This window comes from Ahaetulla prasina, chromosome 7 (assembly GCF_028640845.1).
Source record: "Ahaetulla prasina isolate Xishuangbanna chromosome 7, ASM2864084v1, whole genome shotgun sequence".
Taxonomy (NCBI): Eukaryota; Metazoa; Chordata; class Lepidosauria; order Squamata; family Colubridae; genus Ahaetulla; species Ahaetulla prasina.
This window is the reverse complement of record NC_080545.1, coordinates 27,586,545-27,603,665: the sequence shown is the minus strand read 5'-3', so window position 1 is coordinate 27,603,665 and position 17,121 is coordinate 27,586,545. Positions and strand designations below refer to the sequence as shown.

Here is a 17,121-nt window from a genome sequence, read left to right as displayed (position 1 = left end):
TTGTCGCAACCCCCTAGGAATATTTTTAAAAGGTGCTGCAGTTACTGGGGGGGTGAACATTTGCCAACCAAAGCAGATGAAGGCGCCTTGGTTTCAGTCTCCGTGAATGCTGCATTGTAGTTTCAGCTTTACATCAGCCTGATAACAGAAGGGACCATGTCTGGCTTTGGCTACAGGCGAGAGCTTAGTAAATATGAAAGCTTGGATGAAGATGAACTCCTTGCTTCTCTTACTGACGAGGAGCTGAAGGAGCTGGAGAAAGAGTTGGAGGATATTGAGCCTGACCGGAGCCTTCCTGTGGGGCATAGGCAAAAGAGTCTAACAGAAAAAACTCCCACAGGAACTTTTAGCCGGGAAGCACTGATGGCCTACTGGGAAAGGGAGACTAAGAAACTTCTGGAAAAAGAGAGAATGGGGGCATGTGAACAGGTAGGAGAATAACTGCATTCATTTGGCCCAGAAATGACTCTTATTCAGTAGAATGGTTTCCTTGCTCTGTATTTTCCATCAAATTAAACAGCAAATTGATCAAGAGTAGAAACTTTAGTAATGTATATAAGTTGTAGAGTAATATACATTTTCTTCCTCTGTGCTATTAAATTATCATCCCAATGAGTTCATTGCTTCAGAACTCTGCTTCCCAGGATGTTAATTTACACTGTGAAGATCTTTTTTACATACAAATATTCTTTTTGCTTGAAGGAACATCCAAAAACGTCATCAAAGCACAAGCTGAGAAGTACTGACATGGCCACAGTTGGAATGATTATGTATTTTTGTTAAATGTCTCACTCATATCTCAGTTTCAGTTACACATATAATATCAAATTCTGTTTAGCATTGTGCTATAACAGATGTGTCCTGCCACATTTCAGACTCAGAGCATTTAATCTGTTTTAAGGAAAAGTCCAGCAACAGAAGCTAGTACAAAATGATGACTCAAGGGAAGAGTCTAATTATTGGTTGCCTTTCATGTATTATTATATACATGGAGAGGACCTGAATATTTAAGAGTCTTATTTAGATTTTCAAATAATTCATGTGATGAGGGCCTGTGGCGATATGCATGCTAACTTCAATCTACTTCTTTCTATTATTTTGTACATCACATTTTCCAGGATTTCAAATCGTACAAAAGTGGTAGAAGTTAAGAAAGTGGCATACATAAGTCTGCACTTCAAATATTTACTTCTGGCATATTGAACATATAGCAAAGTGAGGACAATGCAAGTATACTTCCTTCTTTTTTATCATCAGAATAAATTTATTGCCTGAATAAGGCCAGGCATAAATCTCATCACAAGTATTAAACATGGTGGTAATTGAAGTTCTTTACTGATCTGTTGAAAATTGTTTCTTGATGTATCAACAAGTCTCTATCAATTTTCTGTCCATCACTTCTCCTTCCCCTTCCCCTTCTCCTTATCCCTCCCATTCTGTCTCCAGCTCCCCAAATCTAAAGTTTTTTTAAAAAGTTCATAATACAAGCTTTATAAACTCAGAAAAAGGTCTGGAGCAATTTGTTAAAATGAGATGGGAAGGAGCACTGCAACTTCTAACATGTACAAAAAGTATTGTAATCAAAACATGTATGCCACCCAGAGTCACTTGTTGAGATGGGCAACTATAGTAATCAAATAAATAATAAATAAAAATCATACAAATGACTGTTTGACATTTATAGATGATTGATGAGACAGGTAGCTACAGTAGATAAAAGATAGAAAGAATGATAGAGAGATACATAGTGATAGTCTTCAACTAATGACCATAACTGAGCCCAGAAGTACAGCTATAAAATGTTAAGTGGGTCACTATGTCTCTATACTCAATTTTGCAACCCTTTTTGCGGTGGTCGTTAAGCAAATGCCACAGTTGTTAAACAAATCCATTTTATCTAATGCTCAATTTTTGCCATAAACCTGAAGTAAATACCAGCAAAAATCATGGTCACATGACTGTAGAACACTGCAAATGGCCATAAATAAATAAATGCAAGCCAGTTGCCAACTGCCAAAAATCTGATCACATGATCATAGTGTGTGTGCAGCCATCAGAGTTCTGGAACTGTGAACTCTTGTAATTTTGAACTGTCACAAAATAATCAGTTGATAAGTGAAGACTATATGTAGAAAACAGATAATGAGCAAGCAATAGAGCAGGGGTGTCAAACTCAAGGCCGGTGGGCCGCATCTGGCCCACAGGGTGTTAAATCAGGCCCATGGGGCCAGCCTGGAAATATCAAAGGACCGGTCCGCAGTCCCTCTGCTGGCCAAAATGGGCTGCATGCACCCCCACACTCCCACGGCCTGTTTTTGGTTTTCTCATGGCCCATTTTTGGCCAGCAGAGTGCTGCTGGAGGCCATGGAGGGGGAAAATAAGGTGTGGGGAGGGCTATACACACACACACCGTGCCCCATTTTGGCCAGTAAAGGGCTGCAGGAGGCCATTCAAGCCAAAAACAGGGCATGGAGGGGGCGCATGCGGCCCCCCCATGCCTTGTTTTGGCCGGCAGGGCGCTGCAGGAGGCATCCGTCCAATCTCCTCCCCCTGCTCCCTGCCCCCTGGCTCTTGGAGGAGATCTACAATGTTGATCCAACTCTCGAAGAAATCCAATATGACACTCCTGCAATAGAGAGAAAGAACGAGAGAGCTTAAATGACTCTAATGAGAAAATCTATCTTTCGACAGCTTTTTTAAACTGTGCCTTTAAGAAGAATTATGGACATAAATGGCATGTGTGGTGGCGTGGCAGTTTCCTCAGTACCTGGAGGAAGCTGTCTATCTAGACCCGTTCCAGTCCGGCTTCCGGCCCGGGCATAGCACGGAGACAGCTTTGGTCGCGTTGGTGGATGACCTCTGGAGGGCCAGGGCCAGGGGTTGCTCCTCTGCCTTGGTCCTGTTAGATCTCTCATCGGCTTTTGATACCATCGACCATGGTATCTTGCTGCGCCGGTTGGAGGGGTTGGGAGTGGGAGGCATCGTTTATCGGTGGTTCTCCTCCTACCTCTCTGACCGGTCGCAGACGGTGTTGACAGGAGGGCAGAGATCGACCGCAAGGCACCTCACTTGTGGGGTGCCACAGGGGTCGATTCTCTCGCCTCTCCTGTTCAACATCTATATGAAGCCGTTGGGCGAGGTCATCAGTGGCTTTGGGGTGAGCTATCATCTGTACGATGATACTCAGCTGTACTTTTCCACCCCAGGCCACCCCAGCGAAGCTGTCGAAGTGCTGTCCCGTTGTCTGGAGGCCGTATGGGTCTGGATGGGAGAAACAGACTCAGACTCAATCCATCCAAGACGGAGTGGCTGTGGATGCCGGCATCTCGGTACAGTCAGCTGCAACCGCAGCTGACTGTTGGGGGCGAGTCATTGGCCCCGACGGAAAGGGTGCGCAACTTGGGCGTTCTCCTGGATGGACGGCTGTCGTTTGAAGACCATGTGGCGGCCGTCTCCAGGAGAGCTTTTTACCAGGTCCGCCTGGTTCGCCAGTTGCGCCCCTTTCTGGACCAGGATGCCTTATGCACGGTCACTCATGCTCTCGTCACTTCTCGCCTGGATTATTGCAATGCTCTCTACATGGGGCTACCCCTGAAGTGCACTCGGAGACTTCAGCTAGTCCAGAATGCAGCTGCGCGGGTGATTGAGGGAGCACCACGTTGCTCCCGGGTAACACCACTCCTGCGCAGTCTGCACTGGCTACCTGTGGTCTTTCGGGTGCGCTTCAAGGTTTTGGTTACCACCTTTAAAGCGCTCCATGGCTTAGGGCCCGGGTACTTACGGGACCGCCTGCTGTTACCCTATGCCTCCCATCGACCCGTACGCTCCCACAGAGAGGGTCTCCTCAGGGTGCCGTCCGCCAAGCAATGCTGGCTGGCGGCCCCCAGGGGAAGGGCCTTCTCTGGAACGACCTTCCCCCCGGTTTGCGCCAAATATCTGACCTTCGGACCTTTCGTCGGGAATTAAAAACTCACCTATTTATTCAAGCGGGTCTGGACTGATTTTTTAGACTTTTTAAATTTCTAAATTTTAATTTTAAATTTTTAAATCTTCTGTAATTTTATATGGGGTATTTTAGGTTTGTCAATTTGATGGTTTTAATTCGGCCACCATTGAATAAGTTTTTTAAATTGATTTTTAACTTTGTATATTTATTGCTTTTTATCTTGGCTGTACACCGCCCTGAGTCCTTCGGGAGAAGGGCGGTATAAAAGTTTAATTAATTAATAAATAAATAAATTCACCTCTTCCTATTTTAACTTCCAAAACAAAGGCCATACATTTCAAATTTCAGCCCAGTCTCTATCAGTGATCTCATCATAAGAACACTGTGCTGACCCTAACAGCCATAATAAGAAAGGAAAAAAATTGACCCATGTCTATCAAAAGATTGGGATGAAGCAAAATATAAGGAAAATTACAAATACTTGGTTGGACAATAATAAATTAAACTAGAAGAAAAAGATGTCTAAATAACTACAGGTAAGATGGTCTCTCTAGCTAGCCAAATATTACCAATTTTTCCCAGAATATATATTCTGAGGTTTTCGCAGGTGTTTGTATGTAGGTCTTTGGTTATTCGAGTTTTCTCCCGCGTAAAATTGGAAGTGTCTTGGCGACGTTTCGACGAAGTCTCATTCATCATCTTCAGGTTTCAGCTTCGTGCTTCTGGGAGGTTCTGGGAGCAAACAGCTGCGATCACACATTGCTCCCAGAAGCACGAAGCTGAAGCCTGAAGATGACGAATGAGACTTCGTCGAAACGTCGCCAAGATACTTCCAATTTTACGCGGGAGAAAACCCGAATAACCAAAGACATATATATATATATATATATATATATATATATATATATATATGCAGTGGTGGGATTCAAGTAATTTAACAACTGGTTCTCTGCCCTAATGATTTTTTCTAACAACCAGTTTGCCAAACTGTTCAGAAAGTTAACAACCGGTTCTCCCGAAGTTGTGCGAACTGGCTGAATCCCACCACTGTGTGTGTGTGTGTGTGTGTGTGTGTGTGTGTGTGTATGTATGTATGTATGTATATATATATATCTTTTATAACAAAACATTGTTTTTCTAGAGCAGAAAATTGGAATGAAACATGACAACCAGTAAAGAGAGAATAACATTCCTAACAGTATCCAGATTACAGGTCTTTATTTAACTCTGAACTGATAGAGTCATGTTTCATTCTTATCAGAACCAGTCTGAAGGAATTTATCCTGGTGCTTGAGCCAGGGTGTTGGTATGTAGTCCAATACTTATAGCTACTGGTCATCCCGACTTTCCAAGGGCAGAACGAAATAACAGTAACAAGCAATGATAAACAATTATAATCCAAATAAGAAAAAAGTAATGACGAAAAGAGCAGGATTTAGAGTTATGTAATTCAACAGTATACCTAAATAGCAACAACAGTCATTATGTCTGGAACTGGGAATGTACAAGCACAGTTAATTCTAGACTTAATTTCAACCTACACTTGACATTGCTTGGCACTTCTCTGAAATTGTTCTGTGTTTCAAGCCCAATGGTTGTAATTCAAGCTTCAAACTTTTAAAGACAAAGCACTAACACTGCAGGCTTGGAGCCTGCCTAGATAATATTCTTTTACAGTTCAACAGTGTTCTAGCTCCCTGTCCCAACACACACACACACACACATGCACAAGCGCACGCATACACAAACACACAAACTCTGTGGGTGTCTGCCTGTGTAACAGCAAGTGGAGAACAATGACAGGTTAGGCATAATTAATGGCCTTGAGTATACTGCTGATACTCCATTTTTCATCTGGGAACTTCGCATGGTTGGAAGAAAACTAATTGTAGCATCTTGAAGAGGAATATGCAATAATGGGAGGTCTAAATTCTCTGTGCTTAATTGCTGGATCCAGAATTTGAATATCAGAGTTTTTTCATGGCCTTGCTTATTAATATAGATATTTGTATTCTTCCAGGATTTTTTCCCTCATTTCAGTTCTAGAACTGATAAAGTGAGGCTAGGGCTAGCAGTTGGGGGAGAAAGTGATAAAACTGCTTATACAATTAAGAGGGCTGGATTAGGATCCTAATGCTTTTTATGTGGAGAGGAGTATTTTGGTGAAATTTAAGCAAAAAAAAGAGAGGTTGTTGTCAATGCAAGTTTAGCAAAGAAGGGATCCAAATCACATAATTAGGAAGCACTCACTGAAGAAACAAAACTGATAACATCAACCGTTTTTTCCTTTCATTGACATATCTCTATGTGAGATGTCAACACTGAAATTGTGTGTACTGATTTTGTCCTGTTCTAATAGTGTAGAAGACAGCTAGACAGATTAGAAGGGGACGAGCAACTTTTTCTTGTCCAAAAATCTGACCTGGACTTTGAGTGGCATGCTAAAAATCTATAAATAGGTCATATACACAAATAAAAACAAATGTATTTATATTCATATTTATTTACAATTAATTGTGTTCTATAAATTTACTCTTGTTAAAAATTTATAGTCTGGTAACAAAATCAACCAGAGCCAATATAATGAGTTAAAGGCCTAGACTAGAAAGTGGGAGACCATGAGTTCTAGTCTTGTTTTAGGTACAAAGCCAATAGGGTTATCTTGGGCTAGTCACTCTTTCTTAGCCATAGTGAGGAAGCAATGGCAAACCATTTCTGCAAAAGTTACCAGGAAAACTACAAAGACTTCTCTGTGTAGTCAGCAGCTATCAAGATTGATTTGAAAGGAACAAATAATTTAAAAAAAACACCCACTGAGCTAGCTTTCTAGGAATTTTCTGCAATGCTTACAGGGATCTTCTGCAGGATAAAATTTCAGGCTATCCCCTTTTGGATTAGAAGAATAAATGAATTACATGTTATGCTAAGTAAAACATTTTAGAAATTACTCAATTACCAGTCATTTCTTATTTTCCTCATTCAAGATCAGAAACATGGTGGACATGGTAGAACCTAACTTTCTCTCTTTGAGGGATTTTAAAATCACCACTTGCAGCTGTCACTTCCCAGAGTGCTGTTCACTGAAAATATCCAATATCCAATTACAGGCAAATGGAGGTTAGAGCACTATTAACCCTCAGTAATATTGTGAACACTTTCTAATAGATGTTATGACACATAATCACAACATTCTTAAATTCAAACATCTTCAATAAATTGTGATCAGATGCTTAAATACACGGAGTATTTTTATGCAAAACTGAATTTGAGAGTACTGCTTCTCAAAACTCATCACGGCGCATAATTTTTCTATAATAATTATCTGGGAAAGATCATCACGAAAGTTCACTGGAATGAAATTTGAGGACCTTTATAGATAAAATGTATTTTTATCATTTACTTTTGATCATAACTAAACCTTAATTCCCTTCTAGGATTATAAGCAAGAAGAAGAAGAAGAAGAAGATGATGGTGATGAGTCAGAAGAAATTAAAGAAGAATATTTTACAGGAACCAACAGTGAAATTTCTGAAGAGGCACATAATGAAGAAGATGATGAAGAGGACAAAGAGGATGAGAATGAGGAGGATGAGAAGAACAATGAGGAATATGAGGAAGAGGAAGAAGATGAAGAAGATGACAGAGAAGAAGAAGCAAGTACTACAGATGATGAAGAGGAATCCGTTGAAGAGTTTGAAAAACTTCCAAATAGTAAGAAGCAAACTTCACTCAACATTAAACTTAAAAACTACAATGAAAATGAAATTGTTACCAATGGTCACAATGAAAAGGAAGCGGAATATTTGAACTACAGGATGGGAGCCATGCATCCATGTGGAAATCCAACAGTGATTGAAGATGCATTAGAAAAAGTCAGGAACAATGATACTGAAACTACTGAGGTCAATTTAAACAATATTGAAAATATGACACCACAGATGTTAACACATTTTGCTCAGGCCCTACGGAATAACACTGTAGTGAAGACTTTTAATCTGGCTAATACTCATGCTGATGACAATGTTGCAATGGCTATTGCAGGTATGCTAAAGGAGAATGGACATATTGTGAGTCTGAATCTAGATTCTAATTTTGTCACAGGCAAAGGAATTCTTGCAATCATGAGGGCTTTACAGAACAACAAAGTTTTAACAGAATTACGATTCCATAACCAAAGGCATATAATGGGCAGTCAGGCTGAAATGGACATGGTTAAACTTTTAAGGGACAATACTACTATTGTGAAACTAGGCTATCACTTTGAGCTTGCTGGACCAAGAATGAGTATGACAAGCATTCTGACAAGAAATATGGATAAACAAAGGCAGAAACGAATGCAAGAACAGAAAGAACAACAGTCCAGTTGGGATGGAGCATTCAATCCAAAGACCAAAGCACTGCAGAAGGGAACTCCTGGTTCTTCACCGTATTCATCTCCTAGAAGTTCACCTTGGTCTTCTCCAAAGATTTCTAAGAAAATTTCAGCTCCTCAAAACCAACTTTCACCTCCCAAAAGTTCACCTATGCCTTCTCCAAAGGTTTTAAAGAAAGCCACTGCTATTAAAAACCAATCTCCATTCCCATCACAATCACCACCTCCATCACCAACTCCACCTCCTCCTCCTCCTCCACCTCCACCTCCTCCTCCTCTTCTTCCGCCACCACCTCCTCCTCCTCAAATAGTTGTAGAGAAAAAAGCACCCACCAGGAATATTGCTGAGGTTATAAAACAGCAGGAAAGTGCCAAGAGGGGTCTACAAAATAAGCAGAAGAAGAAAAAAAGCAAGAAAAATAAACAATATGAGAATACAATATTAAAAGAAATTAAAAATTCATTAAAGTCCATCCCAGAAAATATATCAGAAGAAGGGTCACGTCCTTCAAGTCGACCTTCTACCCCAGTAAGATCACTCCACAGTGATCTTATGGAGGCAATTCGTGGAAGTAATATAAAGCAGCTAAGGCGGGTAAGTAATTGTAATTTCAGGAGTTGATTTAGAACTGGAAGTAAGTTGGTAAAATAATCACTCTTTTTTCAAAGGATTATCTATAAGGTAATAATTTTTTTTATCACTTTGTTGAAAAAGAGAAAGTACTTCCTTAACTTGCCTCTGGGAATTTGTAGGAATTGAGCGCTGATAGTGAGATCACCTTGATAGATAAGAACCCTCAAGAAGGAACTCCATAGAAAGAGATTCTTGCTGAACAGTCTCTCAAACCCTCTCAGCTGGCATTTTTGGATATGAAACAAAATTACACTGCTCCTACAAATCATTGATTTTTCATTGCTGTTCTTTCACATTTCTCCTTTGGGCTAAAAAATAACTTTTCTGCAAAATAAGAGGTCTACTCATCTTTAGATTCGTTCTTGATTCCCACTTCCATCCTACTTTATTATTTGATCCAATTTTGTGTCTTAAAGTGAACTAGCATTTAAAGATAGGACAGCTAATTTGGTTTACAAGAGAGAAATCTTAATTACAGCCAGACATTCAAGAGTCATGTAATCTTCTCATATCAAGCGGGAGGCACCAGCTTTGGATTTAAAGATAGGAGGCAACCTCAGTGTTCAAGATGAATTGGAAGCAAACCATTTCTGGTCCCTCAGTGGTGAAGGTTAAGTGATTTTTCGGACAATTGCTCAGTGAAAAGAAAATGGAGTCATCTTTCCCCTGAATCGTACAAAGGGAGGAATTTTGCAACGTAAAATATATATTTTAGTGTCTTAAACTGCTATGTAGTTGATCATTCCATCTATTTCACGCAGTCCTAATGACATTCATATTGTACAGTGACAAGAACAAATCTAATATCTAATAGATATTATCTATTATATATTATCTATATAATAGATAATAGATTTCAAAATGACCTTATGGCAAATAATCAATCAATCTTTACTGAAGGACCTGAATTTCTAATATAATTAATAATCTGTAACCTTTATTGTGGTTCAAAAGCTATTTGCATTTTTGAAATTGTACAGGGGAAATCATTTTTGTTCAGTCATATTTCTCTTATATTAGCAGATCACCCCACATTAGGGATGATAGAATTTGACATTTGTAAGAGCACTCACACAATTGATTTCGGAAAATGCTTCACACATCATGTAAGTCAGTTTCTCTAATTGGAATGGTAATGTTATGGCAACAGGATGTGAAAGCAAAACAACAACAACCAAACCCACCTTCCTATGGGTAATCAATTCTATAAAGAGGACACTTACTATATATGTCAGTGAGAGTTCTACAATTCAGTTCTAATGTGCTAAAGTAATTGATAGATATCCAGAAAAGTAATATAAAAGGAAGATCTGATTTTTATTGTGTATCTACTTACCCTTTTAAGGGAAATGTAATCATTAAAAGAATCAGCTCAGAAATCAGGTCTATTTTAACATTTGGTTGATCTACATTATAATATTCTGCCAGTTGTCCATTTACTTAGCTTTGTTGTTTGTATTTGCACAGATAAGCAACAATGTGCACTTGACAAAGTAAGGCATTCATATTATCCAAATAGTCATTGGAATTAAGTATACTTGCTCCAAGAACAGCTTAATTTAGGCGAAAGAGTGAGCAAATTCTTTTGTAGCCTGGAGTCACTTTTTTTTTCAGCACAACAGAAATAAATATTTATTTATAAAAAATTACTTATTTATAAAATTTACTGCCTGCCAAATATTTACCTTATTTATTATAAGGTAAATATTATTTATTTAGTTATCAAAAATACTTAGAGAGGGGAAAATGGAAGGAAAGGAAAAGAGGTATAAGAAAAGGCTACAAACAATGGGAGAGTTTATTTTTAAAACCATATAACAATGATTCAATTTTACATATTAGAACATTTTGTATTAATTTAAAAATTTAAATCATTTTTTAAAAAGTTATCTTGGCTATTGAGCACTGGAGTAATTGATGATCTGGTGTGAGGGTAGATATATATGTAGGTATGTATGTATGTATGTTTCAGGAGGGATTCTAAGTACAAAAGTCCTTTCAATTTCAAGCATTTATGGCATTTTGACTAACTTTCCATGGAAAAAATCAACCCCAATCTGAAAAGGGGGAGTTGAGATGTATAAAATGCCCATTTCATCTGTTCAGTGCTTCAATTCTGTCCTCAGATTAGCCAAGCCAAACTCACTGTAGAAGCTGTGGCCCAAAATTTGGGGTCTACTTTTGAAAAGCATAAATAAAAATAAAATCATGTTATTCCAAGTGACATGGCTACCATGACTTTTGCAGATCGTAAAGGCCATTCTGTTCCAATAGTGCAGGGGCCTCAAAACTTGGCAACTTTAAGACTTGTGGAGTTCAAGTCCCAGAATTCAATAACCAACCTTGCTGGATGAGAAATTCAGGCAGTTGAAGCCCACAAGTTTTAAAGATGCCAAGTCTGGAAACCCCTGCAATAATGGATGGAAAAGTCCTCAATTTAAGAGGGGATTTGATGAGTTTTAAGGAATGAATCTATGCAACTTAAGATATACATTTTGCTGCTTCTCCTCACCTCTCAGTAGGGATTCTAATTTTTGATCACATATGCTCACACTAAGATCACACTGTTTTACATCCTTGTCATCAAGCCCAATATGTTTCTAAAACATCTATATGTTTTTACTATTACAATAGGACATTGAAATCTGTGGGGTTTTCTCTACTTGGATGATTTATTCTTTTAATTCTAGTTCATGTTCCTAACTGAAACAAAACACTTTTCTTTTTAGGTGGAGATCCCAGAAGCTCTGCGGTAAAAGTCAGCCAACACAATGAAACGAAGATTTGTACAAATTCTCAGAGAGGTACTCAATCATTCTACAGTGATAAAATGGGCTTCAAAAGTACATTCTTAGATTTGAGATATAAATAAAAAGTGCCTTTGAAACTTTGAAGAATTCAACAGTGTTTTTGTAAATATGGAGAGTACTTTTTTTTAATTTAATAAGATTTCTCAGAAGAAATAGTTTATGTAGTTATTTATGTTGATATCAAGTAGCACTTCATGGAACATGTCTTTTCTATTAAAAAAGCACCTGTTCAATACTCTGTGTTTCTTTGCCTGCATCATACATTTGCAATAAATACGTTTTGAGTTTCCAAGTGGAAAAAAACAGTTTCTGTCTTGGTTTGTTGTGAAAAGTATTATATGGGTTAAGGACAGTAGGCGAACCGGTAGTGGCAGCGGTGGGAGGCTCTGCCCACCCACCCGGATGTCATCATGGACGCTCCGCACATGCACAGAAGGTTCTGCACATGCACAGAAGCACCGCAGGCGACCAAAGTATGCATGCACACACGCTCACAGTTCTGAATCAGTAGCAAAGATAAGTGGAACCCACTACTGGTTAAGGAGTACTAAGTGATAGCCTGAGAAGAATCTTTCTATGGTGAAGATTTGGTGAGGATTTGTGTGGTGTTATGATCATTACATGAAAAAGTGCACTCGGAGGCTTCAGTTAGTCCAGAATGCAGCTGCGCAGTTGATTGAGGGAGCCACACGTTGCTCCCGGGTAACACCGCTCCTGCGCAGTCTGCACTGGCTACCTGTGGTCTTTCGGGTGCGCTTCAAGGTGTTGGTTACCACCTTTAAAGTGCTCCATGGCTTAGGGCCCGGGTACTTATGGGACCGCCTGCTGTTACCTTATGCCTCCCACCGACCCGTACGCTCACACAGAGAGGGTCTTCTCAGGGTGCCGTCCGCCAAGCAATGTCGGCTGGCAGCCCCCAGGGGAAGGGCCTTCTCTGTTGGAGCACCTACCCTCTGGAACGAACTTCCCCCTGGTTTGCGTCAAGTACCTGACCTTCGGACCTTTCGCCGTGAATTGAAAACGCACTTGTTTATCCAAGCGGGACTGGCCTAAATTTTTAAATTTTTTAAATTTTTTAAATTTTCTGAATTTTAAATAATTTTAATTGGGGTATTTTATTTATGGGTCAAATTTGACGGTTTTAAATTTTTGCCCACTTATATAATATGTTATTTTAACTGTTGCTTTAATTTGTATATTGTATTGTTTTAAATCTGGCTGTACACCGCCCTGAGTCCTTCGGGAGAAGGGCGGTATAAAAATCTAAATAATAAATAAATAAATAAATAAAATAAATAAAGGCTAGAACTGCTTGGTGCCATGATCTGTGTGCATGGTAGCAGTTGTAAATAGCAGCTATAAAATTCAAAAGTTGATTTCCCCAGTCAAGTGGAGCCTTATTATAGTATGTCATATTAGCACACATTTCATAAGAAGAATTTTGTTTTACAAGAAGGATTAACAAAATCGATGATTGGACATTGTGGTTCTCTAGTGACATATGACACATAGATGAAACATCCCAGTGATTTTCTTGTAGACTGAGCTAGATAAAATTGCACTAGCAAGTTAATTTTACCAGTTTTCTATTTCTCTTTGAACTAGAGAGAATTATGAGATTTAGTGGCCTGTCATATCATTGTCCCTTCTGAGCTGCCTATAAGGATTGCATATGAGATATACTGCTTCCAATAGTTTTCCTTGGTCTGCTCATTATGACATGTTTGACAGGGCTTGGCAGCTTCCCCTCTCCAGGTTAATATTTACATGAAGTCACTGACAAAGATCATCCATAAAGATGAGGTGGGTATCCAGTATACACACTGCATATATGCCAGTAATATCAGGTTATGCTGTGCATGTCCACTCCATGAGACATGAACAGGAGACCATAAGAACCTTGGTGGGTGAGGCTTACAGTCAATTCCAGCAAGACCTTGATTCTAGGAGTCATTGCAACACAGTAGAATCCCATCGTTGATAGATGGGCTCCCATGCAGAGCAGGTTACCTTGAACTCACAGCTTGGAAGATCAAGTGGAGTCATGGCCAGAAAGGAGTTTGATCTGCTCAGAGTCATTTTTGGTTGGAGACACATATAAGCCTTGGTGAGAAACCAAGTATATAATAAACAATCAATCAAACCAATATAACTGTGGCTATACTGCAGTACTGCATTATTAAGACCTTGAAGAAGAAATAACATTATACCCAACAAATAAACCATATTTACTAAATGGAAGGCTGCCAGAGATGATGATGATGATGATGATGATGATGATGATATTAAATTTCTAAGCTGCCGAACACACAATTATTATAATCCATGTAATGCAGATAGAGAAATAGATACTTAAGATGAATTTGCTATCCATAAAATAATAGATAATATATACATGGTGGAAGACCATAGTTAATTAGGCATCACTAAAAACATGCAAAAAACAATGTTGCCATTCAAAGCATGCTTGCTATTGAAAACATTGGTGTTTAATGGCAAAGCTACATGTCCAAAATGCGGAAGCTAGCAAATGATTTCCTCCTTGAACTTTGTGACTTTCCTTAATTTCAATTTTTTCAAGACTATGGGTCCTTGGGTTACAACTGTTCATTCAGTAGCCATTCAAAGATATAATGCTGCTAAACGAGGGGGATTTACAACCAGTTCTCAGACTACCCAGTTTAGCCATGGTCATGTGATCATAATCTGGGTGCTCTGGAGCCCAGCTTGTGATTATGACTTTACAGCAAGTCATGTGACCTCCATGTGTGATCTTCCCTGCTGGTTGCCCACAAGCAAAATCAATGAGGAAGCCAGAAGGAAAGGTTGTAAGTTGCTTCTCTAAGTTGTTCCCACTGTGTCCCCCACCCCCCTGGGAGCCTCACTATGAAGTACAAGAACCCAAGGATCTGACACTCCATAGAACCTCTCTGTTCACTTGCAGTCAGAACCACCAGCCTGCAGCACACCCCCACCTGCTCAAAGCTCTTCCCATCAACCGCTTGACTCCAGCCACAGGAGATTCTCTCTTAATGACCAGCACAATATTTGAGTTACAATGGGAACCCGGATTGCTGGGATTGCCATTGTTAAACAATGCAGTCATATGCATTATGCTTTAAGATTTGTATGGCTTAATGACAGAAATTGCATTCCAAATTGCTGTCATAACATGAGGACTATCTAGATTAAATTCTTTTGTTTGTTTTAATCTTCAGGAGAAGTGGATAAAAGCATGTAACTAAGCGTGTAACAGGCAATTAGAGAAAAACTAATTTGGGAATGCATAGAGGCTGCAGAAGTATGTGCTTCCATTGTACTTTTTCTGTGATCAATAGTTTGGAAACAAATGAGGTTGGAGGAAATATTTCAGAGGTGCTCCTGCTGCCTCTTATTATTCTTAGAGTCATTCCTGTGATTAGGAGAAAATTACAGGAAGAGTATTTGCAAATTCAATAAAAACACATAAATCTCCTTTTCTTTCCATAGTTGAAGCCTATAAAGCTACAACAAAAAGTTGCCCTCCTCTGCCCTCAAGCACACATAAAATTTACACAAATTCAGCATAATTTGTTGAAAGAAAACAAAATGTGTGTTGGTAGCGTACAATTAGAAGGTTTAGCACACTGAAAGCATTTCGGTTTTTAAAGCTAAGAACTTCTAAAGAATACAGTATTGCAGTACACTTTCATGCTTCCTTTCATTCTTCTATCCGTTCAATGCAGATACTTAGCTAGATTGCATTATTGATACAGGATTAAGCAAAAAGAGTAGCTGCATCAGCTTGATCCTTCATTATTTATACATTTAAGTCCAAGTGTATTCAGAGGAATTTACTGCTCACTATAGTGGATCAATGCAATATAGGTAGTACTCCGCTTACTGATGATTATATGTTCAATGACTGTTTGTACTTAGATACTGAAAATAGAGATTTATGACTGGCTCTTGAAGTTGTAACTGTCATAGCGTCCCTACAATCACGGTCTTGTCAACCAACTTAGAGTCCTACGGTCACATGATCACCATTTGCAATCTTCACAGCAGCTTCCAACAAGCAAAGTCAATGGCTAAGCCAGCAGGAAGTTGCAGATCACAGTCATACGATATCATGCTTAACGACTGCACTGCTTAGTGATGGAGTTACTAGTTCCTACTGCGGTCGGTAAGCGAGGACTACTTGTAACGATCTTAGAAAAAAATATTCTTGTGCCACATGACACAGCTGGTTGCTTTGGATAAGTCATATTTCCCATTTTACACTGAGAATACAGTCCCAGCTGAGAAGATGCTTCTGGCGCGCACTGCGCATTCACGCACATGCAGCGTGCTTTTGGCACACACCGTGCATGCGCAGGCAGCGAACTGGTGGAAATCTGCTGAGGGTTTCACCACTGAACTATATGATTCAATTAAGAACATGGTGATTTGTTTAATAACTATGGGGGGAAGGTCATAAAATTGGATACAACTCAATGACTGCATTGCTTAGCAATGGACATTCTGATCCCAATTTTGGTCATAAATTGAGGACTACCTGTAACCTGGCAATCTACCTCCCAATTGGGCCAACATATTCTTCGCTAGCTAGACTGTTAGTTTTGAGTCATGAATGTGAAATGGGCAGCTATATAAATTGAATAAACATTACTTTATATTTACTTTTGGTTGCTAATACTGTGTGGTATGAGAATGAGCTATGGTGCCCAGTGAAGATCTCTCAGCTGCTGTTCCAGTTGCATTTTCATTTGCACTCAGAGCTTGGGACTATCCTAAGGTCAGAAGTATTTGACAACTCAAGTCCCTTTGTTGTTCATTCTGCTGGCTACTTTTTCATTCAAACACACAGGGAAAGTTTCCAGATTGATAAAGGCTTTACCGGTATAGCATTAGGGCTGCAATGAAGTAGATTCTTTTTTCCTCTTCTTTCCAATGATGTAAAATAGATAGCACAAAATTAGAACCTTGGCTAGAGTAGAATAAAAACGGAAGGTCGTATCTGAAGGGCTGTCCTTGGGTTTCTTGGAAGAACTCCTAGCCTCTAAAATGACAGCACAGCTGTTCATAGAAAATTGTGCACAAAGATGACTAAATTCTGTATCTAGTTCTTGGACTATGCAATGCTGCTAGTTGTCATACTTGTAGCAATGATCAAATAACAGCTGCTGTGACAACCTGGCTATAGTTCAAGCACACCCTGGCAGAGATTCAAATTGGTTCCACAATTAATAAGGGTTATAATGGGGACCTTATGTTCCTCTTTTTTATTCTTACCACTTTGGATAAAATCTCTTATTCAATTTTTTTTGGTCTAATGGTAGATAAATTCCAAAAATCAAGTACTGCAAATTTTTATGAA

General features: G+C 39.2%; 1 protein-coding gene across 1 annotated transcript; it reads left to right on the top strand.

Annotated features, from left to right (window-relative positions):
- The first annotated feature begins 22 nt into the window (after positions 1-22).
- On the top strand, positions 23-12,065 carry LMOD2 (leiomodin 2). Its single transcript, XM_058189900.1, has 3 exons — positions 23-429; positions 7,381-8,913; positions 11,682-12,065. The coding sequence occupies exons 1-3, from the start codon at positions 157-159 to the stop codon at positions 11,706-11,708; spliced, it is 1,833 nt and encodes a 610-aa protein (XP_058045883.1). The 5' UTR covers positions 23-156; the 3' UTR covers positions 11,709-12,065.
- The last annotated feature ends 5,056 nt before the right edge of the window (positions 12,066-17,121 follow it).